Consider the following 22,689-nt stretch of genomic DNA (forward strand, 5'->3'; position numbering starts at 1 on the left):
ATTTTACAATGATCAGAAGAGAGTCCTGACCTCAATCCCTCTGAAATGCTGTGGTGTGATCTCAAGCAGGCTGCTCATGCAGGACAAAAATATAGATGAACTGAAACATTTTCTTGTAGTGCAATGGGCCAAAATTCTTCCCTACTGTTGTAAAGGTCTAATGTTTGAACTTATTGCCAATAAAGGATGTTCCACTCGATACAAAATATTTTTCACTTTTTTTTATTTCCATCAGTGACTGATTTTTTTTAAACTGTTTGTTTAATAAAGATATCATCACATTGTACACATCATCTGAAACCACTTGTCCCATGCGGGGTTGCAGGGAGCCAGAGCCTAACCCAGTAGCACAGGGCATATGGCTGGAGGGCGGGAGACACACACCCGTCGCAAGGCACCCCAAGTGGGACTCGAACCCCAGACCCGCTGGAGAGCATGACCCGGTCAAACCCACTGCACCACCACGCCCCCTCAATAACGATATGGATATGTAAAATGTGTGATGACGTCTATTAAAAGACTGATGAACATTGACTCTTAAGTACAGTTTGTTTCCTTCACCATATGCACCAGCCTTCATCACATAAGTAGCTGCATAAAACTTTACCAGAATATCGCCGATTTCTAGTCACCTTTCTTTTTTTTTGAGATGCATATAAACATTTATGTTACATTGCAGTGGCTCTGTAAAGGATTGATTCGAGCATGATCTTGAACAATTATGCCTTACGTGAACTTAAGACATCATGAGTGAAGTGAGTCTGGAAGAGATGAGTTTTAAGACCCTTTTTAAATGTGGACAGAGATTCAGCAGTTCTGAGCGAGAGGGGGAGGTCATTCCACCACAACGGAGCCAGAACTGAGAACCACCTCGCTTTACCTTTCGCGCGTGGGAGCACCAAGCTGGCAGATGTGGAAGAGCATAGAAGTCTGGTTGGCGTGTAGCAGATGATCAAGTCTTGTAGATACCTGGGAGCAGTTCTATTGATGCATTTGTAGTCAATAACCAGGGTCTTGAATTTGATGTGGGCAGCTATAGGAAGCCAGTGCAGAGAAACGAGTAGAGGAGATACATGGGAACGCTTCGGCAAGTCAAACACAACTCGCGCAGCAGCATTCTGTATCAGCTGTAGAGGTTTGGTGGCAGTAGCAGGAAGGCCAGACAGGAGAGAGTTGCAGTATTCAGACAAGATGTCACCATGGCCTGGACAAGTAGTTGGGCAGAGTTGTTAAATTCCAAAGGTTCCCTGCCAAAGATTCTGTCTGTCTACTTACATCTTCACCTCATAGTTAAAAGCAATATTGAGAAGGTCTTGGAATCCCCACTGTTGGAGTTGTGTAGACGGAAGGCTTTGGAAGTGGTTCGTACAGAGTGGGCTGGAGCAGTGGCTCATGGGTATCCTTTCTGCTGCAGGTGCACCAGGAAGTCTGACTGCAGGAAGGCAGAAGAGGAGAAGCACTGGCTGTGGAGTCCTCAGAACCAGTGTGTGGAAATAACATCTTTTCAGCCACCAAATCTGAGCTGCAAGAAGATGCAGAAGGTATGAGAGGTTGACTTTGCCTGTATCTCCTACGCCAAGGAACATACACTTTAGACCCTTGCCCAGATTTTACCAAAGGGCATGTTTTCAACATAGGAGAAGAGACATTGCCAGATACTGGAAAATTCTGCAGAAGAACCCCACAATGAGTATCTTATCATTTCCAGTTTTAGAATCTGCATCATGTCGTTCATCCAGTGCACATGGGAGAGACACACAGACACACCATCTTTCTAACACTTTAAAATAAAGTCGAAGGTTACGGCAACTGCAGTTTTTTAGGATGTGGTTACTTGTATACATACCTGAGTTTACATTAACTGGAGGTTTGTAAAGTACAGTTTTCCCCGTTTTAGGTTGTTGATATGTTTCCTCTTTTGTAAGAAATATGCAAACACTTCCGGGAGATTCACAATTAAAAGTGTTGCTAATCATTTAACTTGATTCATTTGACGTTGAAATTCATAAATTCCGCAGTTCCGGCTGTTCAGATGATTTTTGAGCTATTTAATAGTTATGTTAATGTAAACTTTACTCCCACGAACTTGGATGTTTTATTGACTAACTGTGCTATGACACTGTTTGTAGAGCTGTTCAGAATAGCGCTGTTTACAGTGTGTAATGTCTTTTATTTCAATATTGTCTCCATATTCAGTTTGATCTTGGATCACATAGTGTGTGCATGTCAGAGGTCCTTGATCTGTGTGCTTTATTTGCGGGTTGACATCAACGTGGCTTCTCTCCCCAGCATTGGAGGGGATGACAGTCTGAAATGCATTTTTGGCAATTTTGAAAGTGAAGCGAAAATGGGCGACTCAAAGGTCACTTGTGATCTGCCGAAAGTCACCGAGATTCCTGTCACTCCCAAAAATAAAGGTGAGTTTCCCAGCTGTGTGCCATGGTGCAACGGTGAGCAAAGTCATTGTAGCTTTTAAACACCTTTCCCGGAGAGGTCTTGCCGGCAGGCGACGTAACCCGTTGCTAACCCGTGTGCCTTCAGATTTCGTCCAAGTGGCCGCGAAGATCTTTGTGAATGACGAGGTGGAGTTGGCGTCCAGCTACTTCACCTTTTATAACTGCAGCGCAGCCGCGAGGCAGGCGGAGAACACACCGTGAGTGGCGGCGTCAGGGTGGGGCGGGTGTCCATTACAGCATAATGTCATGATGTGCCTGCCTAAGGCACTTCTTCGAAATCAGTCTCTGCTTTTGTCTTTCACTTTGACTGCATGGGCAAGAATTGTTCTTGAGGAGATTCTTGGAATATCTACAAACATCTATATATATATCCATCCATTATATTTACTTAGCAGACACTTGTCTCCAGAGCAACTGCCACTGAACTCTAGGTGGTGTTACAAGTCCACACACTTTGGACACCAAAGTGACTTACACTACTAGGTACACTACTTACAAGGGCTCACTCATCCATACATCAGTGAAACACACTCTCTCTTCTTCTGTCACTCACACACTATGGAGGAACCTGAACAGCATGTCTTTGGACTGTGGGAGGAAACCCATGCAGACACAAGGAGAACATGCAAACTCCACACAGGCTGAGTGGGGATCAAACCCACACCCTCTCGCACCACCCAGGCACTGTGAGACAGCAGTGCTACTCATTGTGCCACCCGTTCGTTCATCCATCCATCCCTGTATCCATTTTACGGGGCAGCTGATAGCGTTGACTTTAGAGCTGCTGCCTTTGGATCCAAAGGTTCAATACCGGTTCAGATCTCACCTGTTACACTCCTGTAATACCCTTGAGCAAGGTAATTGCTCCAATAAAATTACCCAGCTGTATAAATTGTAAATAGCTGTAAGTACCGTAACGTTGTAAGTTGCTTCGGAGAAAAGCGTCAGTTAAATGAATAAATGAAAATGTAAATCCGGATGACTGGTCTCTGTTAATGCTACAGGTTTTGGGAAGGAGAAGATCAGTCAAGACAGTATTAATGTTCTCACCCTGGTGCCTTGGCTGTTTGCGTTTGCTAACAGGTGCATGTCGTGTGTGGACAGCAAGTGGAGCTGCCAGTGGAACACTCAGGAATTCATCTGCGATGACAGCGATGACTCCGTGGGTGATCACATTATCAAACATAAAGAAGTAAGAAATGAGGCAGCAGCAGCACGTCTCACCTATTCCTGTCTGCCTTGTGCCAGGTGTCTTAAAAATGAAAAAATGCCCCATGTTTGACATTCGCAGGGAGGTAAGTGCCCAGTATTTGAGAATCCGACTCCGTCTCTCATTCCTGTGGGTTACGAAACCTCCATCGAGTTCACTGGAAAAAACCTCCGTGTTTATGAGGTGAAAGATTTTTCCTCATATCTACCTGTTGACTGTGATAAGTAATAAAATAATTTATCGTTGCTTTTTTTTTTTTTTTTTTAAAAGTAGAGATTGCCTTGAAGGTTATAGTGGATTCTGGGTTACACTGTTTGTCTACCTTATCTCTTCCAGGGCAGAGAATTCAAGATTGGCACCGAGCTGATGGTGCCCACTGAGGAAATGGTCACTATAAAAGATTCAAACTACAGTTTAAAGGGATGCAAGGTCAGTGTTGGACCGAATTTCATTGCCTTGGTGTTCTGAGCGACTCTGTTGCCCTCACCTTCGCTTGCGCCATGCTGACCAGAGCAGAGGGCCACACTAGCGCTGTGGAATACCACGGAGTAGCCTGTGGAGCAGCTTCCGAGCTCATCTCCTAGGTGTCTGGATAAGGGTTCGACATGCATAGATGAAAGCGCAAAGCAACCACCAAGTGTGTGAGAGTCCCAGCTGTTGCAGCTTTTCCTTCGCAAAGAGTGTCCTGCAGCCAGGGATGTATTGTACTGCACAACGTGCCCCAGAACACCTTCCTTCTCTTGCCTGTATGGGAGGGAAGGAGGAGGGAGCGGAGCTGAGCTGCCAGTAAGTGTACCAGCTGTCCCTCAGGGCCTGGCCTCCTGCTCACTCGGTGGCTTTTGTGGCAAAAAAGGTTGTACCAAAGTAGTTTGATATTGTCGCAGCCCCTTATGAACACAGCAGATGTTTTGGGTTAATGTGCTTGGGTGCTGCTTGGCTCTCCTGTTTTTCAATATCTGTCAGTTAAAGAATTGTTTACTCACACAGTGGTGAACTATTTCTGATGGAAGACTTTCAGTCACATGTGGATGCCCAATGTGCTAGCAGCAGATGTGCAGGGCTCATAGCTGAGCCTTAAAGACCCAGGTTCAAATCTCACCTCCTGCTGTTGTAGAACCTGTGAGCAAGCTACTTAATTGTTCCAGTAAAACTGCCCAACTGTATCAATGGGTACAATCAGTGTAAGCAGCTACATGGTGTTTATGACTGACATTTAAATAACTATAATGGTAAATGTTTAAGTAACTACTGCTCTTTACTCAGGGTAAGTACCTTTCACTGGGGTACTACAGGTGGGATTCAAACTTGCAACCTTTGAATCAGAATCAGAATCAGAACGAGCTTTATTGCCAGGTATGTTCGCACATACAAGAAATTTGTCTTGGTGACAGGAACTACCACAGCACAGACAGAATGACAGTGACAAGACAGGTGAGAAGATAGAGTATGTGAGCAAGGGATAAAAAAATATTTAAAAATATAAAGTACCCAATATACAAAAATAGTCACTAGATAGAAATGCAAGGGAGTGTGAGTAAGAGATATGTGATAAATAGTTATAAATATAAACAGCATTATGTATTGCACGGTTTACTCTCTAGGGGAGAGATTTAGGTGTTCATGAGGTAGATGGCCTGAGGAAAGAAACTTTTCTTATGCCTGGCTGTCCTGGTGCTCAGTGCTCTGTAGTGCCGGCCAGATGGCAAGGGTTCGAAGAGGAAGTGGCCTGGATGTGAGGGGTCTAGAATGATTTTGCTAGCCCTTTTACTGACTCTGGACGAGTGCAGTTCTCCGAGAGCTGGGGGGGATGTGCCGATGATTCTTCCAGCAGTCCGAACTATCCGCTGCAGTCTTCTGATGTCTGACTTTGTAGCTGAGCCGAACCAGACAGTTATAGAGGTGCAGAGGACAGACTCAATGACTGCGGAGTAGAATTGCATCAGTAGCTCCTGTGGCAGGTTGAACTTCCTCAGCTGGCGAAGGAAGTACAACCTCTGCTGGGCCTTCTTCACAATGGAGTCTATGTGGGGCTCCCACTTCAGGTCCTGTGAGATGGTGGTGCCCAGGAGCCTGAATGACTCCACTGTTGCCACAGTGCTGTTCATGATGGTGAGTGGGGATAATGCTGAGGTGTTTCTCCTGAAGTCTACGATCATCTCCACTGTTTTGAGCGTGTTCAGCTCCAGGTTGTTATGACTGCACCAGACAGCCAGCTCTTGGACTTCCTGTCTGTAAGCAGACTCGTCGCCATTCCGGATGAGGCCGATGAGTGTGGTGTCGTCTGCAAACTTCAGGAGTTTGACAGAGGGGTCTTTTGCGGTGCAGTCGTTGGTGTACAGGGAGAAGAGCAGTGGGGAGAGCACACATCCCTGGGGGGCTCCAGTACTGATTGTGCGAGTTTTGGATGAGAATTTTCCCAGCCTCACTATCTGCTGCCTGTCTGTCAGAAAGTTGGTGATCCACTGACAGATGGAGGTGGGCACAGAGAGTTGGGTTAATTTGGACAGGAGGAGGTATGGGATGATGGTGTTGAAGGCTGAGCTGAAGTCCACGAACAGGATTCTCGCATAAGTCCCTGGTTTGTCCAGATGTTGTAGAATGTAGTGCAGTCCCATGTTGACTGCATCATCCACAGACCTGTTTGCTCGGTAAGCAAACTGCAGGGGGTCCAGCAAGGGTCCAGTGATGTCTTTCAGGTAGTCCAACACCAGTTTTTCAAGTGACTTCATGACCACAGACGTTAGGGCGACAGGTCTGTAGTCATTAAGTCCTGTGATCTTGGGTTTCTTTGGGATGGGGATGATGGTGGAGCGTTTGAAGCAGGAAGGAACTTCGCACATCTCCAATGATCTGTTGAAGATCTTTGTGAAGATAGGGGCCAGCTGGTCAGCACAGGTTTTTAGGCAGGCCGGTGAGACGCCGTCTGGGCCTGGTGCTTTCCTTGTCTTCTGTTTGACGAAGACCCGACGCACCTCCTCTTCGCAGATCAAAGGTGCAGGAGGGGGGGTCCAAAAACAGCAGCGCTAACCAGTATGCTACCAGATGGCCTGCGTGTAAATGTCTAAATGTAATGTAAGCGTTGATGCCTGGATAATAGATCATCGTAATATCAAGACCTCTCAGAATTTTTGCAGTTTGCAAGCACCGAATGTTAATGTTGCTTTTTCTTCGTTCCCGGGACCAGTTTGCCTATGACGAAGCGCGAACAGTTGACGTGCTCTTCTACATCAAGGACAGAAAGACACATAAGAAGATTGACAGCAAACTAAACGGTAGGCCTGACAGTCAGACGTGGACTGTTCGGACCGCAGCCGTGCGCACAGGGGATGGTAAAAACAATGAGTTGAACTGATTCTTATAACTGACTGTTCAGTTAAGAGACCTTGTGCATGGAAGTCGTCAAAAAATGAATGGAAATTGGTGTCGTGTGCGGTGTGCTGATGGTGGTGTCCACCCCCCACCTGCAGTGACGCTATACAACTGTGCTGTGGGCCGTGAGGACTGCAGCCTGTGCAAGAGTGCAGACCCCATGTACAGTTGTGTGTGGTGCGATAAAACCAAGTCCTCCGAGTATCGGAAAAGATGTCCGAGTGGTGAGCGGAGGAGGGACTGTCCCAACCCTGAAATCACTGATGTGAGTTTCTGGAGACGCTGCACCATGTTTTCTCTGTATCATACAAAAAATAGCACATTTATTACCTCCTTGTCCTTTTATCTATCCAAGCAAATTAATAAATGTCCTTTTGGTCATAGCTAAAAACTGCCAGATCTCGTGTCTAACAGTTCACTTGGTGTCTAATCTCCTACCATGAATACTATTCTATATCCGATTTGTTAACAAAAAAAAAAAACACTTTTGGCAATCCTAATGCTGGCATTGACTTACTTCTACCAAGGTAAAAGTAATCTAGTTATTTCTATTAGTGACACACCTGTCCCTTTGGAGCAAGATGGTAATGGTTTTATTAGAATGAATGACTTTTTCCCCTCACGAAAAATGCACGTACAAAACAAACATCTCACAAATACACTAATTTACCTTATCTTTTTTCTACCGAAAGTAATAACAAGAAGGGATAAACTCTGGCAAACATTCCCCCCCCCCCCCCCCACGGGCTCTCTAATCGTTACAAAATGCAGATAACCTGTCTGTACATTGTAAGTATGTATCTGAAGAGGAAATGCTCTTTTTTCAGATCATACCTCAGTATGGGCCTCTGAAAGGGGGGATTTCAGTAACCATCAAAGGCTCCAACCTGGGTATCGTGAAAGAGGACATAGAGAGCATCAGAGTGGCCGGAGAGCCCTGCGTGCACCAGGAAGAGAAGTACTTCGTGTCCACCAGGTACAGCAGAGCACCCGGTCACCTGCACTTTTGCAAACAGGCATTGTCGGTTGCGCCGCAGCATTTCTGTAACTGCCGCTCCTCTTCCCTTCCTGCTTCAGCGTGGTGTGTGAGATCGGTGGAGTCCAACAGAAACAGTCAGGGGTTGTGGAGGTGAAGGTGAAAGGAGGGAAAAGCGGGACGTCGAGTGTCATGTTCACATACAGGGTGAGAGCGTCACTGAGACTGACGTAAACATACCGTCGTTCCCGTAGCAGCTGTCGCCCCGGTCGCTGTCAGTCCGTGTCGAGAACTTGCTCACTGCTGAGTACTTTGTGTCGTGTGGATTCATATTTCCAAGAAGTCCTGAAGGTTTTTTGTCCTACCAAACGCTTGTAGGATCCCAGACCCGAAAGGGTCCAGCCTAACCGAGGCCCACGGGCGGGAGGAACTCTTATCACAATAACAGGAACGGATCTGGAAACCGGTACCAAGGATGACGTCAGCATCACTGTCGGCGGGGTGGTGTGTATCGTGTTAGTACTCTGTGCCCTGGAGAAATGACACCAAGCCTTAGCGATGCTCTTCCGAGTCTGAGTTTCTGCAGTGCAATTCCCAGTTTGCTTCTGAGAAGAAGCGATGAGAGGTCACTGAGACACGAGATGTCTGTCGTCTTCGCACCTCTCTTTGCTGAACCCCAGTGCAAATTTCTGCCACAAACTGCACCCACCGTTCCCGTCCACAGGGAGACATTCCAGAAAAATATAACCTGCAAAACCGGAGAGTACACGGTACAGAAGGTCCCCTCTGATAACCTGACAGTGACAGTGAAGTACGGGAAGCACACCACGAAAGATGTGCCTACGCCGTTCAGGTTCTTTGAGAATCCTAAACTGGATCACCACTATCCAGACACAAGTTTTGTATGGTGAGTCTGTCCTTTACTTCTTTTTCCCTTCTTACTGGGAGAGTGAGAGAACTACACAGTATGTAATCTTTTTGAAGCATTATGCTGGTAATGGACCACATTCCCACAGGTCTGGACTGAGCAGGAGATGTAATACTATGCTGTAATGAACCGTATTGTGTGACATCTTTTCAGTAGATTATACAGATCACTCATCGCTAGGTGATGAACAATGGGTATGACTGGTGGCATTTTCTCACCTTAGCTCATCTCCTTGCTTTGTGCCAGCTCCATATGAGACAATGGTTGCTTTGGGTTCGACTTCCTATCCTTACCTACGGAGTTAAACATGCACATGCTATATTCGTATACGTGTCAAATCCTTGAGAAGAAAGCTGGTGTTTATTGATCATATTGTACAGATTTAGGGTGACATTAGTGTTGTGCTAATTTCAGTGAGGGGCGGATCATTTTTATCGTCGGCACCGGGTTTGACCTCGTCCAGAACACTGCCGTGAAAGTGATGCCCTCCAGCGAGCAGTCAGGCGTCACCAGTCCACTGAAGGTTTGTGTCCGATGAAAGGCTTCTTACCAAAAGACCACTCCCAGTGTGCAGTGCCTGTCTTCTCTGCTTTTTGGAGCAGTAGGGGTTTTAAGTAATGGAGCACCTATAGCACCAGCATTCCACCAGTATTTTAATGTGTGTGTATACATTTGTTGTGGGTCAGGTAGGAGCCATGGACTCTACTCTGGTGTCTCTCTCAGTCTGATCCTTCCCTTGCAGTCTGAAGTGGAGGTAAAAGGCGAAAATGACACAGTAATGCAGTTCTCCTCCCCGACGGTGAACGTGACCGATGGGATAGCATCTCTCAGGACCTACATCGTCATGGACAACATTGAGCTTGAGCTCAAGCCTTTTGACTACCACCCGGATCCTACGTTTGAAGAGAACCAAAAAAGGATTGTTTCAGAGAACAGCATCATATCTGTAACTGTAAATATAATCTTCTGTTGGCATTATTCAGGAGTAATTCCTGCAAAATTGTTTTATATTCACCAAACGTTTGCATACTGTTTTTGTTGTCTGTTTTAACATGTAAAATTACAGCTGAGAAAAGCAACGGTTACAGGTGATGTAATGTCCCCAGTTTTCTTGATGAAATCCAATTGATACAGTACTTCTGAAATACAATAAATTCTCTTTCTCAGTATTAGAGCTTTTGCAGTTAACACAGAACAGTGTGGCTAAGCCATCTTCTTGTCTCTCGCACCCAAGGGTAAAGGTTTCGCCAAAGCAATGACAGCCCAAGAAGCAGAAGCCTTTGTGGGAGACGTCTCTTGTGGGGTCAGCATCTTACAGGATGACATGCTCTTCCTGGACTGGACCCAACCAACATCTTGCTTTAAGAGGCCCAAGAGAGACACAAAGTCAGATTTGCTGGAACTTAAGGTAAGGCACTGTGCTGTGCAGAGAAGGATTCCTGAATTGAAGCTTGAAGAGGAGAAAAGGCTACTCAGCTTTACTGAAGTTGCTAAATAAAACTACAGCTTTAGTGGAGTTGCCTGAATGCCTATGGTTTAATTCTGCTCCAACTGTATCGTTTCTGCTTCCTTCAGATTAAGTTCGGCCATGGGCAGTGGATTGTAGGCTCAGTGGAGTATGAAAAGAAGACTGAGGCATCCTGGACATCTCCCCTGGACATCATAATTCCTGCAGTGATTGCCCCGATGGTGGGGATCACCATAATCATAATCATAGCCTCAGTGTGCTGCTACAGGTAAGTGACTTTGTTTTAAACCTCAGAGCATGAATTCCAAATTTGGAACATTGCTGTTCGTATGCCCTTCAACTGCTACACCCCAGCCAGGCCCCTTCGCTCGTCTACTTCTGCTCGCTTGGTGGTCCCGCGCACGAAAGGTAAAGCTTGGAGATTCTCGGTTCTGGGTCGTATCTTATAATATTTAAAAAAAAAAAAAAAAGGTGGGAGGGTATCGGGATTTGTCTGTCCTGTGTTTTATGCACCTACTCGAATGATGAACCTCGGTGCAGCAAGTGGTAGGTAACAAAATAGGTTTGCTTGAGACTTTCATGTCTGCAGCTATGTCTCCTTCTCTCAATGCAATGCATAAATTGTACTTTTGCTGAGATGTATGTCGCTTTGGACAAAAGCGTCTACTACATGAATAAATGTAAATATAATGTCAACTGAGAGAACATAAGTTATCACACATCCTGAGTTTTCTTTAAAAAAAAAATAAAGATAAAACTGTGGGTAGGGAGTTACATAACACCGTTACTCAGTGTATGAATTTTATTGCTTCTTCTTTTGAGGCACTTTTGTAATTTGATCATTTGCATGCGTGTGCACAGGAAGCAAGCTGAGAGAGAATATGAGAAACTGAGGCAGCAGCTCGAGAACCTGGAGGGGAGCGTTCGTGACCGCTGCAAGAAGGAGTTCACAGGTCTTTTCCATAACTAATATTCTGCTCATCTGCAGCCTTTACTCTGGCTCTTACCACTTGCAAGAGCCCTTTAATCTACAGTTGCACAATCCCCTATATAGCGCATGTAAAGTTTTATTCCTAACCCTTTTCAGAGCTCATGATTGAAATGGAGGACCACACTGCTGACCTCAGTGAACCCTGTATCCCCTTCCTGGACTACAAGACCTACACAGACCGCGTTTTCTTCCTGCCTTTCAAGGACAGCGCCAGTGACGTGATGATCACTGGCAAGCTGGACATTCCTGAGGCGAGGAGGGCCACAGTGACGCAGGCCCTCAACCAGTTCCTCAACCTGCTGAATAGCAAGCCTTTCCTTCTCAGTGTAGGTCCTAACATCAGTGCAGCTCCCAAAACCTTTCCTTATTGTCACAAGTGCCTAAAAACTGCATATTTGTGTCTTTTCCCATCTGTTCTTTGCTGCTCCAGTTCTTTTTTAATGTGAAATTAATACAATCCTCACAATCATCACTGGGGAGTGCAGTGGCACAGCGGGCTTGGCCAGGTCCCGCTCTCTGGCGGGTCTGGGGTTCGAGTGTGCTCTTGTCATTCAGTGGGTGACTCCTGGGCTGTGGGTTTATGTGTGAGTTCAAATTCAAATGTCTGTGTGGAGTTCATACATTTCCCCTGTGTTTGAAAGAGAGGGGGCTCGGGGTGCCTTGCGATGGACTGGCGTCCCGTCCTGGGTGTGTCCCCTCCCCCTCCAGCCTTGCGCCCTGTGTTGCCACGACCCCTCTTGGGATAAGTGATTTCAGCCTGTGTGTGATCACAATCATCAGACTGGCTTTCACAGCATAAAAGTTAATGGATTTTATGTGTTTTCCAGCTTGTATAGCACACAATTTAGAATGATATATGAGGTGTATAGCAGATCGTGCCTTTGTCAGTTCATCCACACCTTAGAGGGGCATCCTGACTTCAATGCCCAGTCAAAGGGCTACTTTGCCTCCCTGCTGACGGTGGCGCTTCACGGCAAGTTGGACTACTACACAGACATCATGAGGACACTCCTGTTAGAACTCATGGAACAATATGCCCGGAGCAAGAACCCCAAGCTCATGCTGCACAGGTGAGGTGTATAAGACCAGCGTATCTTTAAGGTGTCTCAGAACGGCCCTTTTTTTTTTTTTTTTTTTTAATAATGTGATCTTCCCCTGCCCACTTTAAAAAAAGTAATTTCTCTGCCCCTTACTTGTAGGTCGGAGACAGTGGTGGAGAAAATGCTGTGCAACTGGATGTCTATCTGTCTCTATCAGTTCTTGAAGGTATCATCTTTTGTGACACAAAATTAATCTCATTTGATTCCACTCTGTGGATTAATCTTATTTTCTACTGGTTCAGATCTTTGTTTGAAAAAAATGAAGGTTTTTGCTTTAGTGACAGGGAACGGTTTTGTTCTGAAAGATGCTTGATGGTGAATTCTTGTGCGGGCAGGACTCGGCAGGAGAGCCTTTGTACAAGCTGTTCAAAGCCGTCAAACACCAAGTGGAGAAAGGCCCAGTGGATGCTGTCATGAAAAAGGCCAAGTACACGCTGAATGACACTGACCTGCTGGGGGACGACGTGGAGTACTGTACGCTGGTGAGTATTATGTAGGCTGAACCCGATCACACGTCGGCGGTCACTTGAGGTATGAATGCTTCATTTTGAAAGGATTATCTGTGGTGCTAAATGAACTCCAAGAAATGGGAAGAAGACAATACCGGTGGACACTTTCGTGATCAGCAGAATCCTTGTGATCTAGGACAGTTTTTGAAGATGCACGTTAAATCTACAGTGTGGGAACTGGATGCATGCACAGAAGGCCAAGTGCTAACCGCCCTTTTCGCCTTAGACTCTGCAGGTCCTCGTTCACGGGGAAGGGCCAGGTGTCACTTTGGTCAAGGTACTCAACTGTGACACCATCTCCCAAGTGACGGAGAAGATCCTTGAGCAAGTGTACAAAAATGTGCCCTATTCTCAGAGGCCCAAGGTGGAAAGCGTCACTCTCGGTAAGGACCAACTGAGCTGGAGCACAGTTGCGTAATATAACGATTCATGACATGAATTGTTTATTACTGAAGTAGGTATGACATTATTTCTGTTTTATAGGCAAGGGTTTCCTTGCTTGGATTGCACCAGTCTGCATATGATTGGGATATAAAATGAATGTTGAAATAGTCTTTCTGCTCCGTAGAATCTGCTGGGCAGATTCTGTCGGACCTTGACTTGACATCGCAAAAGGAGGGCAGATGGAAGCGCATGAACACTTTGGCCCACTATGACGTGAGTTACAGCTTAAGAAATGGGCGCATCGATTCTAACGGTACAGGTTGAGTCACGGCTTGCCCCTTACGTGGTGACCAAATGTCTGTGTCGTGTCTGCTCCAGACCTGAAATCTGTCAGACTGTATCCAGCTCGGGCTGAACATAGTTCTTGTGTTTCAGGTGCGAGACAACGCCATTCTCGTCCTGTCTAGGGTCCTGCATCCTCTGCAGTCTTATGACCAGCACCAGGACAGTCATGAAGAGAGTGAGTGGTGCTCCTGTACTACTTCTTGCCTTCCGTAGTGTTCCCATGGTCTTGCTGACAACCCTACTCTACCTACTCCTTCAGGAAATGCTCTGCTTGAAGAGGACAAGGTGTTCCACCTGGTGCGGCCAGCAGAGGAGGTGGATGAGGTCAAATCCAAGAGGGGCAACATGAAGGACAAGTCGATGACCAAAGCCATCACAGAGCTTTATTTGATGCGGTTGCTGTCTGTCAAGGTTGGTTTGTTAATAGCCTGCTGCAGTTAGAATGCTAAATACACTGGGCTGGTGAAGCCTACAGCACATTAATATGCAGCAATTTGGTTGTTCATTGCTAAGAATCCAATCATACTTCTATATTCTAGCCCTGAATATGTAAAAGATAGTTCTAATAATAAAATCTGTATTAGGAATGCAAAGTGAAATATTTGGATTAGTATTTGGATATCATATTGTGGCACGCAGCGCCGTGGGCTTGGTTGGGGCGAAGAAGGACGCAGAGGTACCGTTCATCTCGAACATTTTATTGAACACCGGCACCAGGGACCCCGTTTCCTCCAGGACCTGTGTGTCTCGCCAGCCTTCCCACCCTGCTTAGCACCCCCAGGCTCACTCCTCTTTCTCCCCTGGCAGACGCAATCAGCCCCTTATATCCCCCGCACGTCACCAAACGCTAACCCATGACAATAAGCATATTTCCCCCTCAAAACTGTAACGCAGGTCGTTACAATATATTTATCAGATTTCATGACAGAAATACAGGATTGCTATGCTTTTGAAAACGGCTCCTCCTCACCTGGACTTGCTTACATATGCGCAAATGTGTTTGTTTCAGGGCACTCTACAACAGTTTGTGGACGACTTCTTCCGCAGTGTCCTCTGTTCATCCGTTGGGCCCCCAGCAGTCAAGTACTTTTTTGACTTCCTGGACGAACAGGCACAGAAGCACGACAACGTGGATGACCAGACCATTGACATCTGGAAGACCAGCAGGTAGAGTGCTCTTGCCGTCTCTGGCAGAGAGAATTCCCGAGAAAGCAGCGCTGGAGCTGTCAGTTTTCAGAGACAAATGCTTCACGGTGAGGGGAGGCGCAAGGGCGTGGGGGTACTGCTTGGGGTTTCTTGCGACAGACTGGCATCCCGTCTTGGGTGTGTCCCCTCCAGCCCTGTGCCCTGTGTTGCCGGATTAGACTCCGGCTCGCCGCAACCCTGCTCGGGACGAGCAGCTTCAGACAGTGTGTGCGCGTGTGCGTGCTTGACACTGTATTTTTCGTTTAAAATTCCTACTGAGAGCTCCGTACACACTGGATACGTTGATGTGGAATTTATACCGCAGTAAACCATCTGCGTCATATACATTTATCTTTGATTGACAGGTTCTTCTGGCAGCATAGACTAGAAGTGTTGGTATTGTGAGAATGAGTGATGAACAGTGTAATTACAACACTTTTGGCTTACTGATGAATTTGTGTACTATTACATGCTGAACAGACAGCATAATTATGTCCCCTGCTAATTTATTAAATCCACTTCTTTCTGTTCATTTGTTTGGAACATCTCTCTGGGTACTAAATCAGAGATGAATTCCAAACTTATTTGGCTCAGATGCCTCAACTCTGGGACGAGCGGTTCTGAAAATGTGTGTGTGTGTGTGTGTGTGCCTCAACTCTTAAATAAATGTGGGGGAAGAAGTGTCTATTTTCTGCATTTTTAAAATTAATCTGCAACATAATAATGCATTTGTATGATCCCTGTATCGTGTGCCTCGGTACTCAGTTGATAAGGCAAAGTGAATTGCAGCCAGATTCTAACTCTGATTAATTGTGGGAGTATTCATTGGGACATATGAGAGCTGAGAACAGGAATAACATCCAGAAACAGGGTTAAAGATGAGGCCACAGTTATATTTGCATAGAATGAGTGTGAGTGCTAGTGTGTGTTTCTTGAAAAGGCTTGTGTCTCCACAGCTTGCCTTTGAGGTTCTGGGTGAACATCCTGAGGAACCCCCACTTCATCTTCGACATTCACGTGAACGAAGTGGTGGACGCCTCCTTGTTTGTTATTGTCCAGACCTTCATGGATGCCTGCACCAAGAGCGAGCGCAAGTTGAGCAGGGTGAGCCTGGGAGCGCCTTGACATTACGCCATTGTTGATGTTAAGCAAAGGGAAGGATCCATGAGCCAGGACTTCATTTTTTTCTCCAGCCCATGATCCCTCTGTAACCATTTTCCTTTGGCTTTATTCCTTACAGGATTCCCCGAATCACAAATTACTCTATGCAAAGGAAATCTCCACATACAAGAAGATGGTGGAGGAGTAAGTACTGTCAGGGCTACCACTTGGTAATCTCACCATTTCCTACCATCTGCAAAAATCCCTTTGCCTTTAATCAAGATGACCTGTCTCGGCTTGTATTTGTCCATAGTTACTACAAGGGCATCAGGGAGATGGTGCCCGTCAGCAACCAGCATATGAACACCCACTTAGCGAAGGTGTCACGGGTGAGTGAGTCTTCCACTATTGCCCTTGTACTTACATTTACATTTATTCATTTAGCAGACGCTTTTCTCCAAAGTGACATACATCTCAGCAAAAATACAATTTGTGCGTTACATTAAGAGAAGGAGACATGGCTGTAGACATGTAATTAAGTAAACCTAGTTTGTTACTATCCACTTGATGCACCGATGTTCATCGCTCACGTAAGTGCAGAATAGATACTTCTGTGAGGTTGTGATGTTATGTCTTATGTGGACACAGTGAGGAGCCAGAAGATCTTACCTTCAAAGGGGGTGTAGATATGGCTGCTTCGGATGCGCTGTCCCCTCCAGGTGGCGTCCACTCCCAGTACTCTACCTTGTGTAACAGTTAATATGCTTACATAAAACTTCGTTCACCAAAGAGAATGCCAACACCTGTTGAGTGGATGCCACCCACACTCCAGTATGATCTACCTTTCCTCCAACCCGAAGAGAAAATGGCCACATCCCGCTGATCTCGAAGGTGGACTTCCTGTAAAAAACATAACTGCAAGGCAGAGGCTGCCAGCCTGTCAAACATCGCTGCTCTTTTCAAAACATTCTTCAGTCCTCTGACATTTAAGGTTTGTTGGAGATTCTATTCAGTGTGCTCTCATATTGGTGAAGTATCGATCACATGACCTTTGTTGTGCGTGATGTGTTCTGATGAAGCACGTATGTAAATAAATGTTCTCCCCTTCCGGTTTAAGCAAACCGATGGTGTGAGCCTGTACTTTGTTACCTCCGTTAAGTATAATCTATTTACCACTTCTCAAACGCAGAGATGGCTGTGCCAACAGGTTATGGGCCCAGAAGAGAAGTAGGTAATAGACTGAGTAGACTGTGTTTCGACGGAGACGAAAAGAATTACGAACTTTGGGAGACAAAGTTTTTGGGGCACCTGCGTTTGCTGGGACTGAAAGAGACCATATTGAAAGTCCCCACACCGAGCGATAGAGACAGCGCGGACGAAGACGAGATTGACGACACTGATAAAAATGAAGTCTACGCGGAATTGATCCAGTTTTTGGATGATAAAAGTCTTTCCCTTGTAATGAGAGAAGCCGCAGATGACGGAAGAAAGGCGCTGCAAATACTGAGGGGCTACTATGCAGGAAAAGGGAAGCCGCGAATTATTAACCTGTACACAGAATTAACATCCCTTCAGAAAACTGCAAAGGAAAGTGTTACGGATTACATTATTCGGGCAGAAACAGCCATTACCGCTCTGAGGAATGCTGAGGAGACGCTCACTGACGGACTGTTGATTGCAATGATTCTTAAAGGTTTGCCAGAATCGTTTAAACCATTCGCAGTTCATGTAACACAGAGTGATGAAACTATGACTTTTGCAGAATTTAAGACAAAGCTTAGAAGTTTTGAAAACACTGAAAAGTATGCTAGGTCAAATGACGACAACGTTATGAAAGCGAGTGGTGCAGCTCCTGTGAGAAGAGGAGAGAGAGAGAAAAACGCAGACCCTTATAATATTACATGTTATAATTGCGGTCAAAAAGGACATAAAGCCCGGAGATGTCCAAATGAACGTCGTAAAAGTCAAGCACAGTGGTGTAGCTATTGCAAAAGCTCAACACACAAAGACGCATCTTGCAGGCGCAAAAGAAGGGACGACGTAAAACAAGCGACGCATGAAGAGGACGCAGATAAACATGCATTTGTCTTCAAAACGTGTAATTATCAACTAGACGGGCTGAAACATAAAGGACTAATGGTTGACACGGGAGCAACATCACACATAATTACCGACATTGGAAAGTTTAAGAAATTTGACGAGACTTTCCAAATGGGCAAACATTTCATTGAGCTTGCGGACGGGACAAGAGCGAGTGGCGTTGCGCTGAAGAGAGGTGACGCGGAGATATGTTTGATTGACAGTGAAGGAAAGCAAGTGAGCACAACGCTAAAGAAAGCACTGTACATTCCTTCATATCGACAAGACATATTCTCTGTTAAAGCAGCGACTGCCAACGGGGCTTCTGTTCGTTTTCGACAAGGACATGACGAGCTCATCCACAAGGATGGCACGAGATTTGAAATAAAAGAGTATAATAGACTGTACTATCTAAACACTATAGATAAGGGAGGAGATTATTGTAACGGCTGTTACGACATTCAAACTTGGCACGAAATCCTCGGCCACTGCAACTATGATGATGTTTCCAAGTTGCCAGATATTGTGGAAGGAATGGAAATCAAAGGAAAGATTGACAAGTCCAAACTGCACTGTGAAGTCTGCACACAAGGCAAATTTGCGCAAAGCAGGAACAGAGAACCCGATGCACGTGCCAAAGTCCCACTTGAACTTGTGCACACAGACTTGGCTGGTCCTATTCAACCAGAGGCTAAAGACGGTCACAGGTATGCACTTGTATTTGTTGATGATTTCTCAGGCACAATATTTGTTTACTTCCTGAAAGCAAAAAGTGACACTGTAAAGGCTACGGAAAAATTCTTAGCAGACACTGCTCCTTATGGTACTGTAAAGTGCATTAGGTCAGATAATGGCACTGAATTCACAGCAACAAATTTTCGGTCATTGCTAAGCAAAAATCGCATTAAACATGAGACCTCTGCACCGTATTCACCCCACCAAAACGGTACTGCTGAAAGAAGTTGGCGAACATTGTTTGAAATGGCCAGATGCATGCTCCTTGAGAGTAAATTACCAAAAGAGTTATGGACTTACGCTGTGATGACTGCTGCAGTAATTCGCAACAGATGCATTAATAACAGAGTAAAGCAGACTCCATACTACATGTTGACAGGAAGAAAACCGGATCTTTCAAAGATGAGAGTTTTTGGATCCATGTGCTATGCATACAAACACGACAGAAAGAAGCTAGATTCACGTTGTGAGAAGGGAATATTTGTTGGGTATGACAAGAATAGCCCTTCATACCTAGTGTATTACACAGACACTGGAAGAGTCCTTAAACACAGGCTTGTCAAATTCTTCAAGAAATGTGCTGTCGAGCAGCAAACTCAAACTGACCCACAAATACCAGATGAGGATGTTTATGGGGAAAGTTGTTTGCCATCTAAGGTAACAACAAACATCACTGAACAGAGTTCAGGGAAGTCTCAAGATAGTGGAGACAAAACAGATGTTCAAAATGATGATCAGACTGAAAATATTCAGAATAGATGCAACCCCAAAAGGAACAGGAAAGCTCCCCAATACTTATCCGACTACGTAACTGATATTGAAGATGATGATCAGATACTTACTAATATTGACTACTGTTACAGAACGTGTAACGTACCACAAACCTTCAAGGAAGCCATGAGTTCAACCAAATCACAGATCTGAATTAAAGCCATGGAAGAAGAGATGGATTCTCTAAAAGAAAATGGAACTTTTACGTTGATGGCTCTACCCGAAGGCAAACATGCAGCGGGGGGTAGATGTGTCTATGGAATCAAGAACAATGCAGATAACAATGAAACGTATAAGGCTAGATATGTTGCTAAGGGTTATAGTCAAGTAATGGGAAGAGACTATAAGGAAACCTTTTCTCCGACAGCAAATATCACATCAGTTCGTGTCTTGATGCAAATGGCAGCACAGTATGACCTTGTTCTACATCAGATGGATGTGAAAACGGCTTACTTACATGCTCCAATTGATTGTGAGATCTATGTGGAACAGCCAGAAGGTTTTGAGGTAAAATCGGATACTGGTGAAAAACTTGTCTGTAAACTGAACAAGTCATTGTATGGTCTGAAACAGTCAGGTAGAAACTGGAATAAGGTACTGCATGATTACCTGAGTGAAAATGACTTTATGCAAAATCCTGCAGACTCTTGTGTCTACAGCAGACAAACTGGAAAAGAGAGAGTGATGCTAATAATCTGGGTTGATGATCTGATTATTGCTTCTAGTACCAACGAGTTACTAAATGATGTGAAAAGGATGCTGACAGCTAAATTCAAGATGAAAGACCTTGGTAAATTGAAACATTTCCTAGGCATTGATTTTGAGCAAATGGATGGAGTTGTGAAAATGAATCAAAAGGGGTACATCTTAAAAATACTGGAAAGGTTCAACATGTCGAATAGTAAGTCCAGGTCGACCCCATGTGAACAAAAGCTAGAGTATAACGGTGATGAAAACTCTGTAAACCACACAAAGTATCGTGAAGCAGTAGGTAGTTTGATCTATCTAATGACATGTACTAGACCAGATCTTAGTTGGGCTGTGAGTAAATTGTCTCAATCTATGTCAAGACCAAATGAGCAACACTGGTGTACAGTGAAGCATGTGATGAGGTATCTGAAAGGTACAGTAAACCCAAGAACTGACGTACAAGAAGAGTAACGAGAAGCTGAAACTTACGGCATACAGCGATGCTGACTGGGCATCAGATCCAAATGACAGACGAAGTACGACTGGATACTGTTTTAGTCTAACCAGAAATGGTCCCCTCATTTCCTGGAAGTCAAAGAAGCAGCCTACAGTTGCTTTGTCAACATGCGAAGCGGAATATATGGCACTGGCTGCGACCACACAAGAAAGTCTGTACCTTGTACAATTGATGAATGGACTGGAAAATGGATGTCAGTATGCACCGGTAAAAATCTTTGAGGATAACCAAGGTGCAATTGCTCTTTCCAAAAACCCTGTTTGTCGACAAAGATGTAAACACGTTGACGTTAGGTACCACTTTATTCGATCAGCAATTAGTGATGGTAAAATAACAATTGAGTACTGTCCAACAACAGAAATGGTTGCTGATGTGATGACTAAACCAATGACGAAGTATAAGAAAGAAAAGTTTGAAAGCTTTATGTTTGGGGCATAAATGTTGCTGATACAGGGATGTAACTGTGTGTTGTATTGTAAATGGGCCTGTAGAGAATGAGAGCAAGTGGGGGTGTTGGAGATTCTATTCAGTGTGCTCTCATGTTGGTGAAATATCGATCACATGACCTTTGTTGTGCGTGATGTGTTCTGATGAAGCACGTATGTAAATAAATGTTCTCCCCTTCCGGTTTAAGCAAACCGATGGTGTGAGCGTGTACTTTGTTACCTCCGTTAAGTATAATCTATTTACCACTTCTCAAACGCAGAGATGGCTGCGCCAACAAGGTTAAAATTTTAAAATCAGCCATAAAAGGGAGCAAATTAGCAAATGTTATTGTTGCAATCCAGATATGATTTCTTTAGTAGGGGCCTAATAATGGCGATTTTAATAGCGCCTCTTGGAACACAGCTATTAGTAACGATGTATTAACAATATTAACAATACGTTCTGCAAGCACGGAAACTGCAGCTTTCAGTAATATAGTGGGGATTGGGTCTAAAGAACAGGTAGTACCTTTCATAGAGTGAATTAGCACAGTAACTTCCTCTACAGTTATTATTAGTCAAAACTGCTCGTTCTCCTCACCCGGTCTCAAAAAAAAAACAACTCCCCTTTCTCCCCACGTGGTGTTCCAGCCCTCTTCCTCCTCCGTCTTCTCCCCCTTCTCCCCCGGAACATCCCGCCCCAAACATCCAACTACGCGAGAACAAGTTGCGTAGGGGCTACACTATTATTATTTTTATTTTTTATAGAGCGCTCTTCTCAAGCAGTGACACAGAGAACTTTAACACAAGGATACAGCAAGAAAAATTGATACAAACAAAGAAGATAGTCAACTATAGGCTATCATAATGAATAACTTATTATAGAGCTATAATACCTACTGGCCACCGGGGAAAGGAACAAAAACTCCCAACTAAAGGCTGAGGGAGGAAAAAAAAACCTCTGGGGGGTCCATGGGCCAGTGGTTGCCCACCCCTCCTGGGCATTCTAGAAAGTAACGATTTGTAAGTCAGTGTTTAACAAGTAATTACGTCGAAGCTACTTAGATGGTGCGGACAACTAATATTATCAACGTCAGAAGCGCTTATGCCAGCTAAAACTGAGCTAGAGGGCACTACGGATTTGCGGATATTCTCTAATTTATCACTGAAAAATGACATAAATTCATCATTAGTAATGGTATGATGCAATGCAGAATTGCATTGTTTATCTTTGTGTTTACCAGTTAAGCAAGTGAAAAAGTGCTTTTTGTATTTTTTTAGACAATCGGGCCAGGCTACATAATAAACGTTTAGTTTAGCTGAACGCCATTTACGCTTTAATGTATGACATTCTAGCTTTATTGCACGAGTTGATTTGTTGAACCAGGGTGAGTTTCTTACAGTTCGAAAAAGTTTAGTTTTTGGTGCAGCCGCAGAGTCTAGGGCAAAT

General features: G+C 44.8%; 1 protein-coding gene across 1 annotated transcript; it reads left to right on the forward strand.

Annotated features, from left to right (window-relative positions):
- The first annotated feature begins 1,516 nt into the window (after positions 1 to 1,516).
- Positions 1,517 to 21,630, forward strand: LOC114912135 (plexin-B2-like). Its single transcript, XM_029257580.1, has 31 exons — positions 1,517 to 1,541; positions 2,261 to 2,417; positions 2,542 to 2,653; positions 3,540 to 3,648; positions 3,748 to 3,849; positions 4,003 to 4,095; positions 6,851 to 6,938; positions 7,134 to 7,300; positions 7,863 to 8,011; positions 8,113 to 8,218; positions 8,390 to 8,526; positions 8,736 to 8,918; positions 9,354 to 9,462; positions 9,694 to 9,891; positions 10,174 to 10,347; positions 10,515 to 10,675; positions 11,269 to 11,360; positions 11,495 to 11,724; positions 12,287 to 12,468; positions 12,598 to 12,664; positions 12,834 to 12,980; positions 13,234 to 13,390; positions 13,576 to 13,664; positions 13,827 to 13,911; positions 13,996 to 14,147; positions 14,746 to 14,903; positions 15,878 to 16,025; positions 16,162 to 16,226; positions 16,336 to 16,411; positions 16,671 to 17,013; positions 21,540 to 21,630. The coding sequence occupies exons 1-30, from the start codon at positions 1,533 to 1,535 to the stop codon at positions 16,671 to 16,673; spliced, it is 3,705 nt and encodes a 1,234-aa protein (XP_029113413.1). The 5' UTR covers positions 1,517 to 1,532; the 3' UTR covers positions 16,674 to 17,013; positions 21,540 to 21,630.
- Positions 21,631 to 22,689: the final 1,059 nt, after the last annotated feature.

The sequence above is a fragment of the Scleropages formosus genome, chromosome 13 (genome assembly GCF_900964775.1).
Source record: "Scleropages formosus chromosome 13, fSclFor1.1, whole genome shotgun sequence".
Classification (NCBI taxonomy): Eukaryota; Metazoa; Chordata; class Actinopteri; order Osteoglossiformes; family Osteoglossidae; genus Scleropages; species Scleropages formosus.

Excerpts from the sequence above, each read along its gene's own strand:
- LOC114912135 (XM_029257580.1), top strand. Across the intron at positions 8,919-9,353 it reads CCAGACACAAGTTTTGTATG|TGAGGGGCGGATCATTTTTA; the intron begins GTGAGTCTGTCC and ends TGCTAATTTCAG. Across the intron at positions 9,463-9,693 it reads GCGTCACCAGTCCACTGAAG|GTAAAAGGCGAAAATGACAC; the intron begins GTTTGTGTCCGA and ends TCTGAAGTGGAG.